Source organism: Lepidochelys olivacea (assembly GCF_965140295.1).
Source record: "Lepidochelys olivacea isolate rLepOli2 genome assembly, chromosome: 27".
Classification (NCBI taxonomy): domain Eukaryota; kingdom Metazoa; phylum Chordata; order Testudines; family Cheloniidae; genus Lepidochelys; species Lepidochelys olivacea.
In genome coordinates this window covers 9,090,876-9,113,615 of record NC_140437.1, presented here as the reverse complement: position 1 = coordinate 9,113,615, position 22,740 = coordinate 9,090,876, and the positions used below count along the sequence as shown (strand labels likewise).

General features: G+C 56.9%; 1 protein-coding gene across 1 annotated transcript in view; it reads right to left on the bottom strand.

The window, feature by feature from the left end:
- Positions 1-1,888: 1,888 nt before the first annotated feature.
- Positions 1,889-22,740, bottom strand: part of ITGB3 (integrin subunit beta 3) — a 43,162-nt gene continuing 22,310 nt past the window's right edge. The window contains exons 4-15 of the mRNA XM_084615633.1: positions 20,601-20,853; positions 17,696-17,858; positions 17,021-17,182; positions 16,347-16,442; positions 15,613-15,702; positions 14,768-14,902; positions 13,856-14,285; positions 10,980-11,202; positions 10,126-10,226; positions 9,055-9,171; positions 5,532-5,698; positions 1,889-4,044 (exon numbers count right to left, since the gene is read on the bottom strand). Coding sequence (XP_084471759.1) covers positions 3,976-4,044; positions 5,532-5,698; positions 9,055-9,171; positions 10,126-10,226; positions 10,980-11,202; positions 13,856-14,285; positions 14,768-14,902; positions 15,613-15,702; positions 16,347-16,442; positions 17,021-17,182; positions 17,696-17,858; positions 20,601-20,853 — 2,006 coding nt within the window. The 3' untranslated portion in view covers positions 1,889-3,975. The remainder of the gene's footprint in view (positions 4,045-5,531; positions 5,699-9,054; positions 9,172-10,125; positions 10,227-10,979; positions 11,203-13,855; positions 14,286-14,767; positions 14,903-15,612; positions 15,703-16,346; positions 16,443-17,020; positions 17,183-17,695; positions 17,859-20,600; positions 20,854-22,740) is intronic.

The window sequence follows — 22,740 nt, the reverse complement described above, 5'->3', positions numbered from 1 at the left end:
TGACCATCGCGGTGTGGATCTGCCCCAAAGTTTAGAGCATTTGAACCTGGAGTCGCACTTGTTAGAGGGGCCAGAAGCCAGCTGCAGCCTGGCATGGAAGGAGCAGGTGAATCCCCTCCCACCTTGTGCTTCCCTTCTCTTTGCACCCTGGGGCTTTTCGTTCATCCGGCCTGGGTTCAGACAGAGCCTGATCTCTGACTGGGGCTTCCCCAGCCACTAATAAAGAGGCAAGCGGCTGCAGGAAGCAGAGTGCATCAGGGCTCTGACAAAAACAAACAAACCAAACCCCAATTTTTCAGTTCCAAATTTCCTTTAAATTAATTTAAAAAAAAATAATTAAAAATGGCCCCAGTTGTTTTGATTTGGTCGAAACAAAATCATCTTGTGCATCAGTCAGCCTCACCTCAGTCCCTGGAAAAATCATGGAGCAGGTCCTCAAGGAATCAATTCTGAAGCACTTAGGGGAGAGGAAAGTGATCAGGAACAGTCAGCATGGATTCACCAAGGGCAAGTCATGCCTGACTAATCTAATTGCCTTCTATGACGAGATAACTGGCTCTGTGGATGAGGGGAAAGCAGTGGACATGTTGTTCCTTGACTTTAGCAAAGCTTTTGACACAGTCTCCCACAGTATTCTTGCCAACAAGTTGAAGAAGTATGGGCTGGATGAATGGACTATAAGGTGGATAGAAAACTGGCTAGATTGTCGGGCTCAACGGGTAGTGATCAATGGCTCCATGTCTAGTTGGCAGCCGCTATCAAGTGGAGTGCCCCAAGGGTCGGTCCTGGGGCCGGTTTTGTTCAATATCTTCATAAATGATCTGGAGGATGGTGTGGATTGCACCCTCAGCAAGTTTGCAGATGACACTAAACTGGGAGGAGAGGTAGATATGCTGGAGGGTAGGGATAGGATACAGAGGGACCTAGACAAATTAGAGGATTGGGCCAAAAGAAATCTGATGAGGTTCAACAAGGATAAGTGCAGAGTCCTGCACTTAGGACGGAAGAATCCAATGTACCGCTACAGACTAGGGACTGAATGGCTCAGCAGCAGTTCTGCAGAAAAGGACCTAGGGGTGACAGTGGACAAGAAGCTGGATATGAGTCAGCAGTGTGCCCTTGTTGCCAAGAAGGCCAATAGCATTTTGGGATGTATAAGTAGGGGCATTGCCAGCAGATTGAGGGATGTGATCGTTCCCCTCTATTCAACATTAATGAGGCCTCATCTGGAGTACTGTGTCCAGTTTTGGGCCCCACACTACAAGAAGGATGTGGAAAAATTGGAAAGAGTCCAGTGGAGGGCAACAAAAATGATTAGGGGACTGGAACACATGAGTTATGAGGAGAGGCTGAGGGAACTGGGGATGTTTAGTCTGCGGAAGAGAAGAATGAGGGGGGATTTGATAGCTGCTTTCAACTACCTGAAAGGGGGTTCCAAAGAGGATGGCTCTAGACTGTTCTCAGTGGTAGCAGATGACAGAACAAGGAGTAATGGTCTCAAGTTGCAGTGGGGGAGATTTACGTTGGATATTAGGAAAAACTTTTTCACTAGGAGGGTGGTGAAACACTGGAATGTGTTACCTAGGGAGGTGGTGAAATCTCCTTCCTTAGAAGTTTTTAAGGTCAGGCTTGACAAAGCCCTGGCTGGGATGATTTAATTGGGGATCGGTCCTGCTCTGAGCAGGGGGTTGAACTAGATGACCTCCTGAGGTCCCTTCCAACCCTGATATTCTATGATTCTATGATTCTAATGCAAACCCATTCCCCTCCCACTTTCCAATTTGCTGAAACTGTCAGCAGCCACCCGCAGGAGATACCAGCCATTACCGCTGTCGCCGGGCACTGCCCCCACAGCCTGCAGCCAAAGACCAGACACGCTTGGAAGCCCTTGATAGTGCAAAACTTTTTTATTCGGTGCTGTATGTAAAGTCTGAGGTTGGGCTGATCTCAGTTGCGCCCTGGGCTCGTTTGTGATCAGTTCTGGAGTTCGCGCCATGTAGGAGACAGACCCAAACTCCCCTCCTCTCCCCAGCCCTTGGGATCTTACCCTTGTTCTCAAAGGGGCAGCCAGCTGGCATCAGAGCTCCACCCCCATGCCCCTGCAGGTGCGTCTGGGAGGTCAGGGGGCACCTCGCGACTATCCTGGGTTGACGTAGTCTAGATGCCAAAGGGAGCAGACAGTAGCTAAAGTGGAGCTGGGCATGGGTGCCAGCCATCCCTGCCCTGTGCTGCAGGCTCTGGGCACCTGGGTTGCAGCCGCTCAGGAGGGAAGAGCTGTGGGGTAGCTCCTTGCCCTGGCAGGAGGGGGCAGTGCTGGTGCCCATCCAGGGCAGGGGGCAGCGTGTCTGACTCTGCTGCTGCTTGATCTGCAGAGTAGCCACCAAGAACTCGTGGGCAGCGCGGGTTCCAGGCACGACCCAAAAACAGGCCTTGGCCGCTGTCCTGCAAGGAGGGGAATTTGCTCCCTAGCTCGGGCTTGGAAAGCTGACGACGTTCCCCCTTCCCTTGCCCCACAAAACCACTGGTGGGAGTGACAATCTCACGTATCCTGGCTGGAACATTGCTCAGCTGAGGATCTCAAAGCACTTTAACATTCACTCACAAAGCCTCGCAAGCCACCAGGGAGGTAGGTACGGGCCAGGAGACCCATTTTTGGCAGATGGGGAAACTGAGGCCTGGCATGGCACAGCCAAAGTCATGCAGGGAGCTAGTGGCTGAAGCAGGAGGAGAACCTGGGAGCCCTGAGCCCGCGTCTCTTACGCTAGCCCCTCAGCAGGAAGGTCCCCCCAATCTTTGGCTGCTGTTCCAGAGAGAGAGATAAGAGGTTGTGTCCCAGAGGCCAATTCCCCAGTGTCCCACTTCCTTGCAGTGACACCTGGGGGGAATTTGGCCCCACGCTAGTGGCTGGAGTGCCCCTTATTCGTTTCTTTGCATTACCACTATCTAGCACTTCCCAGCGCTTGATTGCAAAGGAGCATCAGCATCATGGTACAGAGGGGGAAACCGAGGCACGGGGTGGTGGGGACCTGAGTGGCCCTGTGTGACACACCAGATCTGTTGGCTGCTTGCTGTGGGTTGGAAACCCTGGTGGATCTAGGCTGGGGTGGGGCAGGTCCGGGGAGAGCTGGTGTCACACCCCGTTGTGTTCCCCTGTGTCACGGGTGAGAACTGACACAGGGGCCTCGGCCCAGCACGCAGCCAACCTGCCCCCGGGGTCAGGGAGCCGCTGGGGCACTGGCAGAGTGGATGCTACAATCATCTGCTTTGTGTACAAACGTGAGGCGGTGCGGGGCGAGGAAGCAGCGCACGGCCTGGCCAGGGCCTTCGTGGGGGTTGCATGGTTTCTACCTTCCTAGGAAGCAGCCAGACCAGAGTCAAGAGCCTGTGACTGCAAAGAGCACTGGGCCAGTGGCCCACTGTGGGAGCAGGTCCGGCGTCCCTCCAGGGCAGCGCTTTCTGCTAGTGGGCCAGGAGGGGAGCAGCACTGCCCAGTCGGGGAGGCGGGTCCTGCACCCAGGCTGGGCTAGTCGTGTGCAGGACGTGCCCCGCATGGGGAAGAAGGCCATTCAGAGCTTTTCCTTCCGGGCTGGAGAAAGGCAGGGAGATGGGCTGAGGCCGCGCTGTTCTCGTCCATCCTCCATCAGACTCAGCCACGAACACTCCCATCTCGAACGGAGCTCCCAGTCCCTGCGGGTCGGCCCGCACGCACGCCGTGGCGAGGCCGACTTCTCCTTGTTCCATGTGCAGAAGGGCAGGCCTCCCCTGGGCACGCCGAGGTAACGATGGGACAGTGGCGTGGCTGGAGAGGCCCAGCCCTGTGATACAGTGAAGTGACACAGACGCCAAGTCCTTGGCCCCAGCCTGAGGGATCATCATTAAATTATACAGACACACCCACACCGGCTCTTCTGTAAACATGAAATGCTCCAGCACTGGAGCGGATCCCAGGGCCGGCGCTGGGGAAGGCGGGCCTCCTTACGAATTCCCGCGGTATGTGATGTTAGTGAAGGTGGAGGTGGCGCCTTTGTATAAGGGGTTGTTGGCCTGTAACAGAAACACAACGGACGTCACGCCACACAGCCCTGCTCACCAGCAGGCCGCAAAGCACCAAGGGAAGGTAAATAGCATCATCTCTCCTTTATAAATGGGGAAACTGAGGCACAGAGCCATTTGCCCCAGGACACAGAGCGGGTCAGTAGCAGAGCTGGGACTAGAACCCTGGTCTCCAGGGTCCCACTCCAGTGCCCTCACTGCTAGAGCATGCTGGGTAATTGAAGAATTTCGGGGAGCAGAGTTAGGGTCCGTTCTGAGCGTGCCCGGCTGGGGCCTGATTTCCAGATGGGCTCAGCACCATCTGCTCCCATCCTGACACAGCCAGATTTGTGTGCAGAACCCTGGGCAATATCTCTGCCTACCCGGGCGCTGCGCTCGGTTGGAAATCTGACCCATAACCTCAGCCCCCTGGTCCCAAGCACTGGTAAGAAAGGGGCTGGGTAATTTCAAATGGAGAGGAGGACACAGGTTCCCTCTCACTCTCTGATGTCTCATTCTAGTGCCTGTGTGCCAACAGACAGGGGCCCAGACTGCAGCAGCCTCTCTCCACCAGTTCAAATCCTCCCTAGGGGTCAGCCAAAGAGAATGCCGAAGCCTCGCCCTCAGGGACATTTCTCCACTTCGCCACCCTGTTCAAACAGGGCTGTGTCGGCCTGGAAGGGATCAAGGGCTGCACGCCAGGACTGAGGGGCACTGGCACTGCAGGCTGGCAGAGCTGGGTGTGGGGAGCCCGGGGCTGGGGTAGCAGGGGGCTGTGGGTCGGGAGTGAGGGGCACCGGTAGAGCTGGGTGTGGGGAGCCCGGGGCTGGGCTAGCAGGTCAGCGCTGTGTGCAGTGAGTTTTGCCCAGTGTCTGGCTCTAGCCAAGGAGGACAGTGTCATTGTTATCAGCACCGCTGCATTTCAAAGAACGGGGCCTAAGAATGTCATCAGACGCTCATGCCCTGCCGGGGGCCCCTGGAAAGGTGCAGTGCTGCCTCGAACCATGCAGTGGGGGGACAAGGGGGGTGGGGAAACCTTCCACAGACCCAGCCGCCCCCCCTCCCCCTTTGGTGCTGAATTCCCCGCACTCCATGTGTCTCAGCCTTTCCAGCCGTGGTGGGCCGCTCGCAGGGATGGAAAAGCAGGAGGAGAGTGAGTCAAAAGGACGTGCTGGGGACGAGTGCTCAGGGGACGGGGGAGGCCACTGGGACATTCTCTCCTGCACACGTGCAGCCCTGCTGACTGGCATGTGTCCGGAGGGCAGTGCCCTGTAGCCAGACTTGGGCTCTCCCTCCCCAAGGCTCTTGATCTTCCCCTCCCAGCACCCTTCCTGCAGAGCATCTCCTGGCTTCTCAGGACCTACCCCGGTCCCCTCTGACCCGCCAGGCCCAGACACCCAGGGCATCTGACAGAGGGGGGCAGGGCACAGCAGCCGAGCACAGTCACCCCAACACACCGTGACGGAGGGAGAGGAGCAGGCTGCCCACCCGACTCTTACCGTGTCCCATTTCGCCCGTGCCCTCTCTTCCTCGAACCTGGCGAACTCCCGCCGGTCGTGGACGGTGATCAGGAGCTTCCAGATGAACAGGGCGGCCAGGCCGATGAGCAGGATGGCTCCTGCCACCACGAGCAGAACCATCAGGACGTCTGGCCCCTTGGGACAGTCTGGCAAGGGAAGGAGGGAATTAGTGCTCGGCCATTGCCTGCTTAACCCAGTGCATATCCTGCAGCTCCTCCACGCAGCTAAGCAACAGAAGAACGCCTTCGGCCAGCAGCAGTAGCAGGTCTCTTATCCTGTGCTACTAGAGGGCCGCATCGCTCGCCCACGCACAGGGCCAGAGCCTCCTGCACTGAAGCACATGAGCATCCCCACTGCGTTATTCTTGGGCCGACAGGTGAGGTTTTCAAAGGGGCCTGAGCACCCAAATCCTCCTGCAATGCACCCTCGCTCCCTTTGGCTCCTTTGAACGCCCCAGCCAACGTGTCGGCAGGGCCAGGGGCAGGGCTCTCTATGCTAGGGTCTACCAGGGCGGAGGGGGGAGAGGAGGACACCGCCTTCAAAGGGCAGATATTCCCAGTCAAGTGTCGTATGCTGGCTTCACATCACGCAGCTAGAAATGCAAGGAACGCGGCATGTGGCAGCGGGGACAGACCTGCAGGTCCCTGAGCCTCCCTGCCCCGACTGTAACGGGGATCCGTGCCCTGGCTCCCGGGGTGCTGGGAGGGCGACCGTGATACAGACTGGGAGGTGCCCTGATGCTCTCAGAACAGGGGCCAGGTCGTACATCGGGCTGGGACCTCCCCTGTCCTCAAGCCAGCTGGTCCCCTCTCGTTAACCTGCTTTCCTCCACACATCTGATGGGCAAATCCAGGGCTCCGGGGCTGGGAGCAGAGTAGCTGGCCTCTAGCACCCACTGACGGGCCGCAGTTCTTGCGGCTTTGCTCGTGCTTCGATCTGTCTGAAGCTCCCTCCTCCGCACCCCTCCCCTGCGCTGAGCTGGCTGGCTATGTGCCCTGTGGCATCTGCTAACACCTCTGGGCGTGTCCGTGTCTGACGGAGGAGGGGACACACCCGCTCCCCAGGCTCTGACACAACACGCAACCCAAACAAACCTGAGCCACCCTTGCCCTCCTGTCTGCCGGGCCCAGCCCAGCCCTCGGCAGCCTGACTGTAATTACAGCTGGCGGCTGCTTTTCAAAGCCTTCGGGGAAAAGCTTGCGGTTGCTGGTGGCCCCCTACAATGGGATGCGCCAGGGCAGTGGCTGCCTCCTGCTTGCGGATCTGCGTGGGACCTGGTGTTATACCCCTTCTGTACAGGGGACATGCCTCTGTCCATGCCCAGGCTGGGGCCGAAAGAGCCCTGAGGCTCCCCCAGATTACGCTGCAGTGCAGAGGGGTCACTGCAAAGCTAGGGAGCCCCAGGCGTTCTCTGGACAGGGCGAGGTCTCTCCCGAGCTCGGCTCCCCGACGTGCGCCCATAGTACTGAGCTGTGGAGACCAGGCAGGGCCGTGCAGAGGGGACGTCTGGTCTCTGCAGCCCACGCTGGCTGCAGGGACGTGCTGAGCAAAGCACAGGGAGATGGAGACAGGAAGTCTCTGTGCTGAATGGCGTGAAACAATAAGGAACAATCTAGTCAGGTTCTCACTCAGACCTCTCAGATGGCCAGGCCCCGCGTCCGAGCCGCACCAGCCAGGACAGGCAAACGGCGGCTTTAAATCCTGCTCCCTGGTGTACATTCGGGCAGCCCCCGCGGCTAGTCTAACATGCAGAGGCTCAGCCTGTCTGCTCCCCCAGTGCAGGGTGCTCCGGCCTGCTCCTACCATGCCATTCTCTTGGCCTAAGGCCGGTCAGCCAGGTATCCCCCAGGGGCTGGTCGCACTGGCAGAGAGAGGCCGCAGCAGACCCCAAGGGGGACCAAAGCCTGAGAGGTGCCGAGGCTTTCCACCCGCCCCGGACATCTGGGGAAGCTGCCGGACCTGGGGCCAGTCTGTATGAATAGGGCCTGGAGGAGGAAATGGATCGTGTCCACAGAGGTTCTTTGTTCTGTTCCTCATGTTTCGGTTGCATTTTCTGAACGCAAGGGGATGGGTCTCGCTCTCCCGGCAGCGTGAAGCGTGGAAGCTCACAACTGTGTGACGGAGACCAGAGTCCACCTGGGCTCCAGCTACTTTGGCCCAAAGCCGCTCCTGAGCCGGGGCTGCCAAACACGAGGCAGAATCGTTTCAGTTCATCATATTCAGCCTCAGAAAACAGCCAGGGAAGCATCCGAGAACAGAAGGGCCTGTAGCCCCAGGGCAAGGAAAGGCTATTTGCCACCCACGGGGCAGATGCTGGCATGCAATGTGGGCTAATTGGTTGGTGCTAGTCCCTGAGATTTCCCAACAACGCCCAGCAGCATTAGGACTCTGAGTACGCTCATAGTTAGCATTGGGAAACAACATGTTCTGGCACTTCCCTCGGAGGGGTATAAACACAGACACACACCCCCTCTGTTAGGCACTACTGTCATATAAATAAGACTAGAACCGAGCTGTCCTGACCCCCTGGCTCTTGCTTTATTCATTAGAATGCCTGTTGCCTTTAGAAATTAAATCCACATCACCCAGCCATGGGGTGACTTCCTGTGCAGCCCCCATGTGTGCTGGACCCCACCTCCCTGGAGAACCCATTGGGGCCGATCGCCAGTTTGTTGGTGGCATCCTGAATTCAGATCTTGGCCAGTGGGCTGGATCTGGGCCTGTCTCCAATTCTGTCATGAGCCAGGGACCTGTGTCTCCTGGCCAAGGGTGAAGGGGGGGTGTCTCAGAAGTGGATTAGGATAAAAGGCAGATGCAGGACAGAGAATTAACCAAAAGGGGGAGAGGGCAGCAGGCGGGGAGAGGAGCCCCCAGAAGAGCTGGACAACCAACGGAGCAGCCACCGGGGCACCGGATGCCAACTCCTCCCCAATTCCTGGGTGAATTCCCACTGGCTGCACTGGGTGCTTCTCTAGAGACAGTGAATGGCAGGGGGATGGGTTCAAGGAAGAAAGGGGAGCATGAAACCTACACCCCAGCAGCTCAGGTCCTGTCCCTGCAGTGTGCCATAAACCTCCCACCACCGTATGGAATAGGCCTGGGCTGAAATTCACACCCTGCCTATTATCCTTGGCCAAGCTGCTGTCTACTCCTAGGGCATGTCCAGCCTGTGATCACAGGGCATGAAAGCAGCTTGGGTCCGGAGCTGTACAAACCCGCCCAGCACCCAGGGCTCTGCAGCTGGCGCAGCTTCACTGCTAGCGGGATTCAAACTCGGTCAGCTCAGGCTGCAGTCCCGCCCTGTGATCACAGGCTAGACACCCCCCACGGAGAGGAAGCAGCTGTCCAGGCTGGACAGAGCCAAGGGCAGCTGACCTGCCCTGCAGAGATCCCATCCAGAAGCTGGGCTCCTCAGGGACGCCTGGCTGCGTATCTCCGCTCCCAGTGGCAGGGCCAGCCCGGGGGCTAACCCTCCTGGGCTATCGCTCGCTCCCTGTCTCACCTGGCTCCTCGACATAAAGGATGGATTTCCCGCTGGAGTCCTCATAATACTGGAACCGCACCACACAGTCGTTCTCATCCTTGTAGGTGCAGTTCACCGCGTCTTTACCAGTGTCACCTGCGGGGGGCGAAGGAGAGGCCGTCAGCCCAAACCGTGCGCCCCGGGTGGGGTTAACAGATGCTGCCTAGCTGGACAGACAGTGAAGCTGAGGCCAGGCCTGTGAGTTCCCCCGGAGGCTTTGTCTAAACGAGGAAGAAAGTCAAGCCTATGTTGGGCCAGGGCCCAGGCTAAAACAGGAGCTGAACCCTGCCTTGAGATCCCCAAGCCGCACCTCAGCACTGGGGTTATTACCGAGAGCCCCGGACCCGCTGCTCAGAGCGACCGCTGCTGCATGGGCACCAGGATCCCGGCGCTGGCTGGGTGTGTCCAAGCAAGGTGTGAAATCCCAAGGGGCACCCACCATGTCCTGATGCTGCTCTTACGGATGGCAGGGCCCACCTCCCACAGAGCTCAAAGGGAGTGGGATGGGGCCCCAGCTCTGTATTCGCTTTCCTGGCCAGCGCCCAGGGAAAGGAGGCTGGGGCTGGGCACGCTGGGAGGGGAGGGGGCGGGGATGATGCTCAGCAGGCAGGATGCTGAGCTCCGGCTGCATTAGGCAGGTGGCCGAGTGGAGGTCAGGTGCGTCGAACGTTCGCTAGCGTGCCCAGTTCAGCTCGCCTGCCTGCAGGCTTACCAACCAGCTGGCATGCATTTGTACCTCACTGTGCGGGGCATCTTTATACAGCCCCAGTGAGTCCCCCCAGGAACAAGCAGCCTTTAGCGTCTCGTCTTGCAGGCCCTGCAGCGGGTGGCCTCTGCCTGGAGCATCGGTTTGGATTCTGGCTCCGGTTTCCTGGCTCTGACTCAAAGGGAAAGCTCTGGCTCCCAGAGATCTTGTTGCCAGCCTCCAGCAGTTTACATCTGCTGTATGTTGCCTCCCTCCCCAGCACTTGCGGTGACAAACGCTGATGATCCACTGCCCTGCCAGGCGTCCAAGACTCCGGCTGACAGCCCAGCTCCTCCCTTGCTCACCGAGTTCCTGCACTTCCTGGATCTCATCCCGGCAGGTGCGGCTGCAGGTTTGCTGCTCTGTCAGGGTCCCCCTCTCAAACTTCTTACACTCCACGCACTCCCTGAGGAGGAGGAGAAAAGTGACAAAGGACAGGAACATCAGTGGATGCTACAGTCAGCTCCAGGGCTCCCTGGGAAGCCTTTGGGTTTGGGGCTCAAAAATCAGACTCACAGCTGGGGGCTCCCGCAGGATCCCTGAAGCAGCTCTGCCAAATGGAGAAGGGGAGGGGAGAAGGGTCCCCCCCATCTGCTTCACATTGTTCCCCTATCCTATGTCCCTGCTTCCCAGCACCTCCATTCCCAGTGGGGATCCCCTGTGCTCCCTGATGGGGCCTGGCCCCTGACACGGCCACTGGTCTTGACCCTGCCTCCTGCCAAGCCCCTGAGTGCATGGAGGCTTCCCGCAGGGATCCCAGGGAGGGGGACCCTGATTCTGACTCTCCCACAGAGGAGCGACCCTTTGCCCTGCATCCACCCTGATTTCACGCTGGAAGATTAGCTGCCTTTTGGCATCAGGGTCTCACAAACCTGCCTCCTCCCCGCCCCAGACTGCAGCCACAGCATCCCACAAAGTCTAGAGCTCAGCCTTCTTCTGGGGCAGACGCTTCCCATTGCGGTGCCACCGGGACCCATGCCCTGAGCCCACGCCAGGTCCACCTGCTGAGATGCCTGCAGCCCAGAACCCCAGCGAGCACCGCCAGGCGTGGGTGTGATGAGCTTGTCTGAGTTGGGTGCCGCCTCGGGCCCTGCCCTGCCTGTCAGCAGCAGTGTTCCCCAGGCCAGGAATTACACACTCTGCCCCCAGCCCCACTCACTTCTTGATGGTGCAAGCATCAGGGCAGGTAGGGCACTTCTCGCAGGTGTCCCCGTAGGAGCCGGCCTGGGTGCACTCGCATTTCCCGCACTGGCAGAGGCCGTGCCCGCTGCACACCAGACCGTTGCCGGACATGCAGGTGTCGGTGCGGGTGGTGCAGTTGCAGTAGTCCCCCATCCAGTCCGAGTCGCACAGGCAGTCCCCACAGCTGCACTGCCCGTGGCCTGCGGGCCAACGCAAGGGCGTCAGGAGTGACTGCAGGCCCCCACCTAGGTTTCCCCCCCAGCAGCTTTGCCACCTTACCCTGGCCTGCAGCACCCCATGCTAGTCCTGACTTGGGCAGCCACACCTGTTGACGCCCCCTAACGTTGCGATGCATCTGTTAGCCTGGCCCTTTGTAAAACAAACCACCCCACTGGGATCTGAACTCTGCAGCTCATTGCAAAGCTGCTTGGGACTCTGCCCCAGTCTGGTCCCCCTGGGATGGTGAGAGGCAGCGGTCAGGGAGCACTGAGTTTGGGCCACGGGGGTTTTCTCTGTCAGTTTGGAATGAGCCTCGAAAGCGAAAGAGACACTTGGTTGGAAATCTTGACTCTTGCTCATTTCCTCCCCTGACCCCTAAGTCCTAGGGCCTCTCCTTGGGTAGGGCTGCTCCGGAAACAGACCCAGGTTCTCTGAACTGGGACTCGTGCTGCAAAACGGAGACCCAGGTTCAAATCCTCTCCAAGCCTGGGGCTGTGTGGCTCATGGGGTTGGGTTCTGGCCCCAAAGATCCCAGCAAACCTAGCTGGAGTGCTGGATCCACAGCAAAGCCAGCACAAGCCCCCCCGGCCCCGGCCCTCATTGGAACCCTGGGAAATTCTGCTGGTTGCTGCGGTTGGGAGCAGGACCGCAGCCCCTCAGTTAGGCTTTCCTTGGGAAAACTGTCCAGGGCTGCAGTTTCTGCTCAGCCCCGGGTGCAGCGTCGCTGCTGGACAGACTGAATGTGTCACTTTTTAGATAATGGGAAACTAGGGATGAGTCAGGAAAACTGGCCAGAAAGGTGTCAGGAGAGCTATATGCAGGGAGCCCCAGGCTGGAAGAGCAGTGGGTCCTGTGGGTCAGGAAGGAGGGAGGACGGTTAAGCTGCGGGGGTGCAGACGTAGCCCGACAGGTGCCTGGGAGCTGGCACAAGGCATCCGAGAGAGGGACGTCGGTATAAACTTTCCTCTCGCCCCCATTTTAATTTCACAACAAGCACCAAGAGAGTGGGGAAGGTGGAGCAGTGTGAGATACAGACCAGCCCCACCCATGAGCCTTTCAGCTGATCTCATTAACTTCTCGGCCCCTACTAGAGTGACTCCGGATTGACTCCAGATTCACAGCAGTGTGACTAAGAGCAGGCCCTCCATAGGCTGCCCCCCCGCCCACTATGGGGCTTTTACACTGCTACCCTCTCCCCCGGAATGACAGACCCCTGTCTGGGTGATAAACCGCCCACTCACCTCCTTCCTCCCCATGGCTTGTTTGTTTGTTGGGTGTCATCAATTTGTCATCGTCCTGATAACCAGCTTGGCCCCCTGTCTCTGATAACCAGCTTGGCCCCCTGTCTCAGGCCAAACATCCGGAGCCATTGCATTGCACAACAAGCAGGGAAGAGTGTGACGAACTGGCCCAGAGTGAATACAGTGGGCGGGGCGGGGAGCCAGTCCTTCCAGCTGAGCACACTTATTGCTGTGAGTCACCGGGACACTCTCCCATTGCCCTGGAAGATCTGGAGGGCTCACTAGGGAAAAACAGGCCTGCTCCTCCCACCTGCACTGCAATAACTGCGGATAAGGAGGCCCGGAAGGGAGGGGGGGGTTAGGCAATGCTGTGGTCAGAGCAGAAAGCAACAGAGGTGCTGGGTGTGCTAGGGACAGGAGCCCAGTGGGGAATCCACCTCGGGGGGGGCTCAGTTCAGCAAGGGGGGTGGGCAAACACTGGGCTGGGAAGGGGCAGAGCCAGCTCTCCTGAGGCACTGTCTCCCCCACGCAAGGTGGTTCAGACACAGACCAGTCCCCAGGGACCTTATGGGAACCCCCAAGGTCTGCGCCCTAGGGCCCGGTGCCTGGGAAGGGGTAAAGCCTCTTGGGGGATCTGGGGATTTCCCTGAGTGCTGCTGGGTCAAGTGGCTGCCCCCTCTCCTGCCACCTGGGCCCCCTGGGGATGTCATGGGTTTGAACCTGCTGATGGAATGGGCCAAGGCTCCTCTCGCTGGGCGGGGGCTCTTTCTGGAGTAAGCTGTGTGTGCATCTCCCAGCGTTTAGGGAGCCTGCGCAGAGGGGAGCTGGGCAGGGGCTCGCTGGCCCCCTTTCGGGACATGCTGTTCTGAGTCAGGCTGTCTGCCTACTCCCTCTGTGAACTCTGCTCAGCTTTGCTTGGCTGCTTCCGTGAGAAGCTCCAAGGGAAATAAACAGATGTGGTGTTAACCCAGCTGGCTCAAGAAGGGGGAGCAAGGCGACTGGGGCCAGCCTGCCCTGCTGCAAGGGGTCTCCTCAGGCCTGCCATCCTCCTGCCATCTGCTCAGGTTAAGCCACTGAAATGCAGCCACCTCTGGGGTGGGACCTGGCAGCTGCTACACAGCTCTGTACAACAATAGACACCCTGCATCCAACTGCACCTGGAATTTTAGGCAGTCCGTGTGGAATGACACAAGCTGGAGTCCAATCAGAGTGAGCCCCCCTTTTCCTTAGGGGAGCTGCCGTCGGATCTTGGATGACTCCCGGCATCTTAGGCCCAGCACCGGCTCGGTGCTAATACGGACGGGGAGAGCACAGCCGAGGGAACTCCCCACCCCTCCGAGCTCCCCTCAGCAGGCCAGGGCCAGGGGGCTGGTGCTGGGATGGCGCCACTCACCCGAGCACATCTCGCCCTTGAAGCGGACGCAGGAGAAGTCGTCGCACTCGCAGTACTTGCCGGTCACCTTGCCGAAGTCGCTGGTGTGGCAGACGCACTGGCCGCAGAGGCACTCGCCCCGCTGGCTGCACAGGGGCTGCCCCGCACCGGGGCTGCAGTTGTCCTGCTGCGCGGGGCTGTACTCCTCCTCGGAGCACTCGCAGCGGGAGCCCAGCCGGCCCTGGTAGCAGCGGCAGACGCCGCACTCGAAGGTGCCGTTGCCCTGGTTGCAGGCGGGGCTGTCGGGCTCGGCGTGCTGCTGGCAGGCACAGTCGCAGTCGAAGTTCACCACCACCGTCAGGCTGTCCTTGAAGCCCACGGGCTTGATAGTGAAGGATTTCTGCCGCTGCTGGGGGCAGCCCCGCACCTTGGCCTCGATGCTGAAGCTCACCTGGGGAGGGAAGCGCCGGGGTTCGATTGAGGCAGGGCTGCTCCCAGCACAGCAGGGGCCACCTGGCTGCAAGGCCTGAGACCCAGAGCCGCCAGTCCCTTCCAGGCATGTTTGACCCGACGCTGCCTGGTGACATGGGGCAGCACAGGCTGGCAGCGAGCCATTCGGAGAGAACCACAGGCTCAGTGTAGCATCCCCTTTTGTATTCGTCCCAGCAGAGCCCTGCCATGGAAGACATTACAAGCCTGTGACCTTCTTCCGCAGGGGCAGAGGCTGGGGAACGCGTCCAGGGCTGGGGCGTGGGATGATCCCAGAGTGCTGGGCCGGCTCCTGACAAAGCCCTGACTTGGATGATTTAGTTGGGGATTGGTCCTGCTTTGAGCAGGGGGTTGGACTAGATACCTCCTGAGGTCCCTTCCAACCCTGATCTTCTATGACTCTATGATCTCCCTCCCAGCAGGCTGCCAGCTGGCAAGACTCACCGTGTCTCCTATCTTGAGTCCCACGCAGGACTTGAGTCCCTGAATGACCTCGTCGTTGAGGCAGGTGGCGTTGAAGGAGAGGGACAGCTCCTCAGGCAGGTCTCGCACCTCCAGCTCTACCTTGGAGCGGATTTTCTGGAGGGAGGGAGGAACAGCGCACGCCCCGGATTTAGGAAAGGGCATCGAGAGGAGGCAGCCGAGCCCAGGGAGTGGGGAGCTCTCCCCAGTGCCCAGCGCAGTTAGATGCAGGCCTGTGGAGACGCAGAGAGGGCCAGCCAGCTCCATCTCTCAGGAGTCACCAAGAAGCTGTCACATGGTGACAACTTTTCTCAGCTACCGTCCTGGGCTGGATCGGAACCGGTGACCTGCTAGGGAGAGAGGGAGGCTCTCCTAGAGCAGCGAGCTCAGCGCATGTCCCCGGGGTGCACTTGGGGAAAGGCTTGCTAGCCAAAGGTCCTTGCTCTGCTGCCGAGACATCAACCAGAGGGCCGGCCTGTCTGCCAGGAGGAGGGGGAGAGACAGCTGCCAAGGGGAAGGGGACAAGGTGGGAAATGGAATGACCTCACTTCCTCTTTGCATCACTAAGGCAGATGTTCACAGCTGGATCCGGGGAGCTCGGGGGGTGAGACGGGGTTGCCAAAGTGCAGGTGCCTCTTTAAGGGCTGAGTTCCTGTGGAAGCACCCCCCATTTTGCTCTGCTTCTGACACGGGGCTCCTCCCAAGTGAGGAGACCCCAGTAGGAACCCCCCAAAACTGCTGCAGGCAGCGGCCCTGGGAGATGCCCTAGGCTGCCGTGGGTTTGCCAAGGCGCCGTGGGCCATGGAGTCCCCGGTGCTCACACTCACCCCATAGGACTCCAGAATGAGCTGCAGGACGTTGCTGGAGTCTCTGGACAGGGTCCCCACAGTGGTGCCGGGAATCAGCTCGCTGTAGTTCTGGCAAGAAAACACACAGCATCCCAGATGCGCTAGGGAAGGGCAAGAGGGCGATGCCCAGGGCGACCGTGGCATGCCAGGGCTTCAGTACCAAGGCCTGGCACAAAGCTCAGATCACTAGTTTTATAGAGCATCGCTGCTCTCCTGGGGCATCAAGACGGCAATTGCCATGTGGCTCAAAGCTGTGCACCGGGGCAGGGGTGGGTCAAACCTCGTGTTTGCAAACACAGGCCGTGTGAGGCCATGGCCAGAGCTCTGGCCTGGGAGCCAGGAAAGCCGGGCTCTGTTCCCGGCTCAGCTGCTGCCTTGCTGGGTGACTGGCCAGGCCATAAAACCTGAGACCGGAGAGCTGAGGGTCACTAAAGGCCCGGGAAGGGTTGCGAAAGGGTTTCTAGCCACTTGGGAGCAGATTGTGGGCAGACGCAGTGTCTGCTTTCATCAGCCATGGGTGGCTCTAGGCAGCCTGGCCCTGGGGGCTGCCTGCAAATGTCCTAGAGGGTCGGCTTACAGCTCCAGCTGTCCTGTGGGGTGGCCCTGGGTGTGCTGAGCTCTTCAGGTGCTGGGGAGGGGAGGGAGCTGCCATTGGGGGCGGAGCTTCCTAGGCTGTGGGCGGGGCATCCAGGACGCCAGCACGGAGCAGTCACCTTGTAGAGGCCAACCACGGTCTCCGTCACGGCAAAGATCAAGTTGATGTTTTTCTGGGAGAGTTTCTCAGTCATCAGGCCCAGCGAGGGATAGTCCTGGAGGGAGAAACGAGTTGTCAGGCCTTGGGGGCTGGTCCTTCCACAGGCGCATCAGCTGCTGAGACATCTAATCCCCCCCAGCCCCACCGCACAACACGTCTCACCAGGCCCTGCCGGCCCGGCTTGTACTTCCCTCCCTGCCCCGGAGGCCTGTGTGGAGGTGGGAGCTCTGTCTGCCCTCAGCAGCCTGCACCTCCTCTTTCTGCCGTCCCATGCGGGTAGGGATTTCCCAATCCCACAGGCTGTTCCCCCGGGACATGGCTGGGGGAGCCCTGCAATCAGCACACATCCTCCCTTTACTGTCTTACAGAGGTGCACACACATGGACCATGAACATCCACATGTGTACACACAACTACACACACACACTCCTGCATTTACACATAGCTATCCGCGTGCTCTCGTGCGCAAGCCCCCCCCCATCTTATTATTTTGTTTACCTGCCTGCCGAATTCCCCAGGAACTCCCGTCCCATACCCGTGTCCAGGTTTGCACGGAGGACCCAGGAAGGTTTCCCATATTCCATAGGGACCCACTTCCCTCCCCGCCACCCGCAGGCAGGGCCCTGCGTTTACCAGTGTAGTCGAGGCCGAGTAGAGATTATCCTTGCCAATGTGGCACTGCCCGTCATTGGGCTGGACGATCCCCGCCAGCCTCCCATCCAGAGCGATGTGGGTCTTGGCGTCTGTCGTGAAGACCAGCAGGTGACTAGCATCATTCCTCCAGCCGATCTTCTCCTGCAGCAAAACACAGGAGCGGGTTCCCAGTCTTTTCTATACCTTAGCACAGCTGGACAACCACGGAGGCCATCGTTACTGTTCCTGCCTGAGCTCTGGTAGCTGGAGCTCCCAGGGGTGACCAACCCCATGGGCAAGCCAGCAAGGAAGTATGGGCTACTCCTAAATGTGGGATATGATTAGGAAGGATGCAAATTAATAAGGGGGACACCCTGATGCTTCAGGGCATGAGCAGCACTGACTGCCTTGGGGTCAGGAAGAATTTCCCCTGATGGGCAGGTTATTCCATGGTCCAAGCTGGGATTCCATGCCCCTTCCTCTGAAGCATCTGGCACCGGTCCCAGAGACTGTTCTGTTCTGAGCCAGCCTGCCAATTCCTACGTTCAGCGTTCAACCCCCTGCACCTCACACCTGCTCTTGATGCATATCCCACTGGCCTCACCGCACTGCGAGATGCCCAACCTACAGCATCCCACCTAGTGACCCTTCTCTGCCCCGGGCCAGAGTGCTTACGTCACAGACGGTCGCTTGGATGATGGCATCGAACCCCCCTTCGGGTGCGTCGCGGTTCCGTGAGACACTCTGCTTGCGCACCTCCTCGTTGAAGCGGGTCACCTCGTCCGTGAGCGTCAGGACGTGTTTGTAGCCGAACATGGGCAGGCAAGTTTGGTGGATCCTGCGGGGAAGCAACCATGGAGAGGAGTACTGTAGCTCCCCAACACAGGGGAAGGTCAAGAGTGTGGACAGCGCAGCGCCCTTGCTGCCTAGCACGCACAGCGTCTTGCAGTGTCCTTACTGGTACGGTGATTTTCAACCAATTCTGTATTCCCCCCTCCATTCCATACTGGGACGCTTCTCCCAGCTAGCTGGGACTGCTCCCCTTTAGCAATAGGGGAACAGCAGGGTGTTAGAGACCCCCCCTGGGGACACAGAGCAATCGAGCAGGGCAGCTGGCACAAGGCTGTGGAGGAAACTCCTGCAGGATCTTGGGACCAAACCTAATTGCGCTGCGCTCTGAGTGGAAGGCACACTCTGCCTTTGTGAATATAAACACAGCACTTGTGATGTATTTAATTTACACAGAAAAATCCCCCTTGGTAGAGGAAAGGAGAAAGATCCAGTGACTGACAGATGCCAGTCACATAGCTTAATAACCTCTGGAAGATGCTCAGATACCACGGCGATGGACACGGATATAAGAACCTGAAGAGAAAAACAACAGCTGAGCTCGTCTGAGAATCAGGCCTCCTTTGTGGGTGGAGAGTGCTTGAAAAGCTGGGCCTGAAAATTTTGGAAAATCTGGCACACACCATCTGCACGTTCGGCATCAACTCCCCATTGAGTGCATGCAGCTCCCTTCGGGGGATCTAAAACACCAGGATCGCCATGGTGTAACACAACGCCAGAGACATGGGCCCATCCCTGTAGGTTTTTAAACACCCATTGGCCGTAACATTTAAAAAATAAATAAATCACTGCAGGCTTCGTGACACTAAACCTTCATCTTCTTTTTAAATCTTCTGTCATTTAAAAAAGAAAATCAGACAAACCTCCCCGTCCCCCCTGCCATATATTTTTCCAGTAGGAAATTGGAGAAACAGTGAATTTCTTATACCTAAGTTACATAACTCTAATAAATAGTAATGACACTTTACTCTTTTTTAGCCAGGCTGGATCAGATCCAAAGTCTATCTAGCCCAGGATCCTTCCACAGTGGCCAGAGCCAAATGCTTCAGAGGAAGTGGTAAGAACTGTAAAGTAGCAGATGCGGGATAATCTCTTCCCTACATTAGGTGTCATCTTGGGCCGCAATATAGATTTGCTTCAGCCTTGAATCACGAGATCTAATATCCCTTCCAAAATGTTGGTGGTTGTTAATTACAACAACTCTGGATCTTCTTGTTATCCATATGAATATCCAGTCCCTTGTTCAGTCTTGTTAGGTTCTTGGCCTCCACAACTTCCTGTGGCAGAGAGTTCCACAGTCTATTAACACATAAGGTGAAAACGTCCTTTTTCCTGTCTTAAATTTCTCCTCTTCTCATTTCGCTAACTGTCCCCTTGTTCTTGTGTTAATTATCTTGCGGTCTCTCTTACTTAGCGCCTCAGCTGCTGTCACTTCTTGAGTCAGCTCCTGTATGCTACTTAAGACGAAGCCAAGACCAGCATCTCCTCTTGTGGGCTGTAGAGCTAGCTTTTCCAAGAAGACATCATTGAAAAGTGTCCAAAAACTGCTATTTCAAACTTTATCCTGTTGTGCTGCTTGACCAGTAATAATAATAATTGACTCTTATCTAGTACTTTTCATCAGTAGAGCTCCAAGTATTTTACAAAGGAGTTCAGTATTATTACCACCTTTTTAGAGATGGGAAACTGAGGCACAGGGAGGGGAAGGCAGGGCCCAAAATAGAGTCCCGGTTTTCGGAGTGTCAGTGCAGTACTCCATCCACTAGGCCACACATCAACACTTCAATAACCCTCTGAGGTTGGCAATTTGGAAGAGTGGATAGAGCACTGGCTCGGGAGTCAGGACTCCTGGATTCTGTTCCTACAGCTGTTAGTGACTCACTGTGTGGGTTTGCATAGTGCCAGGCACAAGAGAGCCGCATCTTGGCTGTGATCACTAGACGTTTCTAGACGAAAACAATACGTCACAACAAATACTGTTCTATAAAACGGCAGCTTACTCCTGTAAGGGTGCTTGACAATCTATAGGTGAAAAATGACATTGAAGTGTTTTATCCTCCTCCTTTTGCAGACGGGGACATGAGGGCCAGAAAGATGTAACCTTTTGCCCATGGTCCCACAGCAAGGGAGCAGCAGAACCCAGGAGCTGAACTGTGTGTATGGCTGACTTTTCGGTTCAGTGGCAGAACCAAATAAAAAGAAAAAAGGGTTTCGGTGAACCAAAAATGCTGACAAAATTTCAGTTCAGCTTGAACGAAAAGTTTTGTTTGGTTTGTGTGTGTTTCTTTTTTAAAATAAAATTGAAATAAAATTCGAAACAAAAACCTTTAGATTTTTTCAGAATTCACCCCCCCGACTGAAATAACTTGCCGAATTTGCCACAAAGTCTTGAAGTATTTCAGTCAACCCCAATCTGCGTTTTCTGTTGATAAAATTTTTGCTCAAAAAGCTTCTCCCAGCACTTCCCAGGAGCCCTAGTTCCCTCTCTGCAACTATTAGACACAATGGGCCAGATCCTCTGCAGGCATGAATCAGCGAAGCTCCCTTGATTCACACCAGCTGAGGCTCTGCTGGAATGTCTCCCACTGACATTCTTGTGCCATAAAGCCAATTGGCTTTGTGCACCTATGACCTCAGTGCCCATTTGAAGTCAATGCAAAGACTCCCATTGACTCCAGTGGGGGTTGGCTCAGGCCACCATGGCTGCTGCTTCCTCTGGGCTGTGACTTACTCGTAGCACGGGTTGTCGATGGCTTCTTGCGGGGAGATGTACATGTACGGCGAGATGGGCTTGTCCACAAAGGCCCCGAAGCCGATCCGCAGGTTGCTGGTCAGCTTGCGCATCTCAGTGGCTAGCTTGGTGCCCAGGCTCTGGATGTTGTGGAGATCGTCCTTCATGGAATTGGACAGGTCCATCAGGTAGTAGATGTCTACTGGGTAGTCCTCCACCTGGCGCACTTGGACGGAGAAGTTCCTGGAGTCATCTGAAAGGGAACACGGCAGCGGGGTTAGGAGCAGGTGTAGGAGATCTCCCATGGATCCCAGTGGGATGGAAGGAGGTTTAACTGTCCAGGGTGTCGCAGCTCACAGACCCAGATGGAAGCTATGTGTTTGTCTCATTGGACAGGAGTCTTCTGCCCCATGGAGGGTCTCAGCCTGCTCTGGTGAGACAGACAAGGGTAAACACAAATGGGGGTAATACTGCAAAGGGCACAGTGCTTGGGATCAAACAGGAATGAATTCTGGGAAGTCCCATGGCCTGTGTTGTACAGGAAGCCAGACTAGATTATCGTAATCCCATCTCATAATCTAAAATATATGCTGGTTTTATCCCATATGGGCAAAAGTGCAAGGAGCTTGCATGCATGGTCTAAGGCTCCCACATGGATATTGCAAGAGGGTCCTTAGCTAGGCATGATCCTTGCAATCGACCTCAAATAATTTGATCCTTGGGTGATAACATCTATTATGGGCATGAGCAGGGATTGAACTGGGGACGAAAAGCATGTGCCTCTCACTGCGGTGACAGTGACAGTTTCCGTCAGGCATGTGATTCTGAATCTGGATGCAAAATGCGTATCCGCCATGCGGCGTGACTGGCGCACATGGTGTGTGCAAAGTCATGCTGTTTGGAGGATGGCATTTGGTTCGGGGGCAGACAGAACCATCCCCTGGGCACAAATGGTTGTGGGGCACGCACTGCACGTGCAGATAGCATGCCGCTCGCTTCTCTCAGGACAGAGCCTCTAGGTCTGAGCTGTGACTCACTCAGATCCTCACTGCTCCAGATAAAGAGCATTAGCCGCTGAGTTATCCCAGGGGTACAGGCAGAATGCAGACGCAGCCTCTCTGACTCTGATGGAAATTTTGATGGGGAACTTTCCTCCCAGGAGGCATTCAGAAACCCCCAAGGTGAGAGAAAGAACAAACCACACACGACAGATGTTAGTCATGTCACTTAGCCCATGACTGCGAAGCGCTCAGGTGACTATGGCGAGATACAAACCTGCATAGAATAGACGCAGCCTTTCTCCTTCCCGAGACCTAAACAGACCCTGACTGGACCCCTGCCAGCACTCAGTTCTTGATGGGCTCCTCCCAGCCATTCAGAACCAGACTTCTGGGCGGTAAGTGAGCAGACGGGTTCATCTTTCCCCGCAAAAGGAGAGGAGACACCGTGTGATGTGCTGATGATTTTCAGGCTGGCAGGGGCGGGTCCCACAGCTCTGTGCCAGGTTTCGGCGCGAACTGCTTACCTACAGCAACGGCTCCTCAGCTCCGAACTCCTTCCCTATGGCGGCTAGCACTTGAGTTGAACCTTTTACCCTCAGCTCAGTGCCCCAGGCTGTAGGGAGCCCTCAGACTCTCCTCTTGCCAAAGAAATATTCCTTCTCTCCCACCCTCGTGCACTTCCTGGCTTGGTAAAAGACACCCAGAATGCATCACTTAGCGGCCCCATGGATGGGCTACCAAAGGACCATAAGGAGTTTCCCAAGCATCTTCTCCCTGAAGTGGTGGAATGGGAGGGGTGCCAGGACTTTAGGAAGTTGGGGGTTAATTATAACATGGATAAGAGTATTCACGTTCGGGGACTCAACTCTTTTCCAGATACTTGGCCCAAGTCACCTATGGCCTGTTCACCTGTCTCCTCCCTGCTGGGGTTGCCAATTTTGGTTGGATGTATTCCGGGAGGTTTCATCAAATGACATAATCATTAATTAAAGATTCATCTTTAATTCCTGGAGACTCCTGGACAATCCTGGAAGGTTGGCTACCATACTCCCTGCAGATTTTGGTGGAACAGGCGTTGCTTGCCAGCCCCCAAAGAAATAGGATAGGAGACTACTTGGCTGCCCAAAGAGGACTAGAAA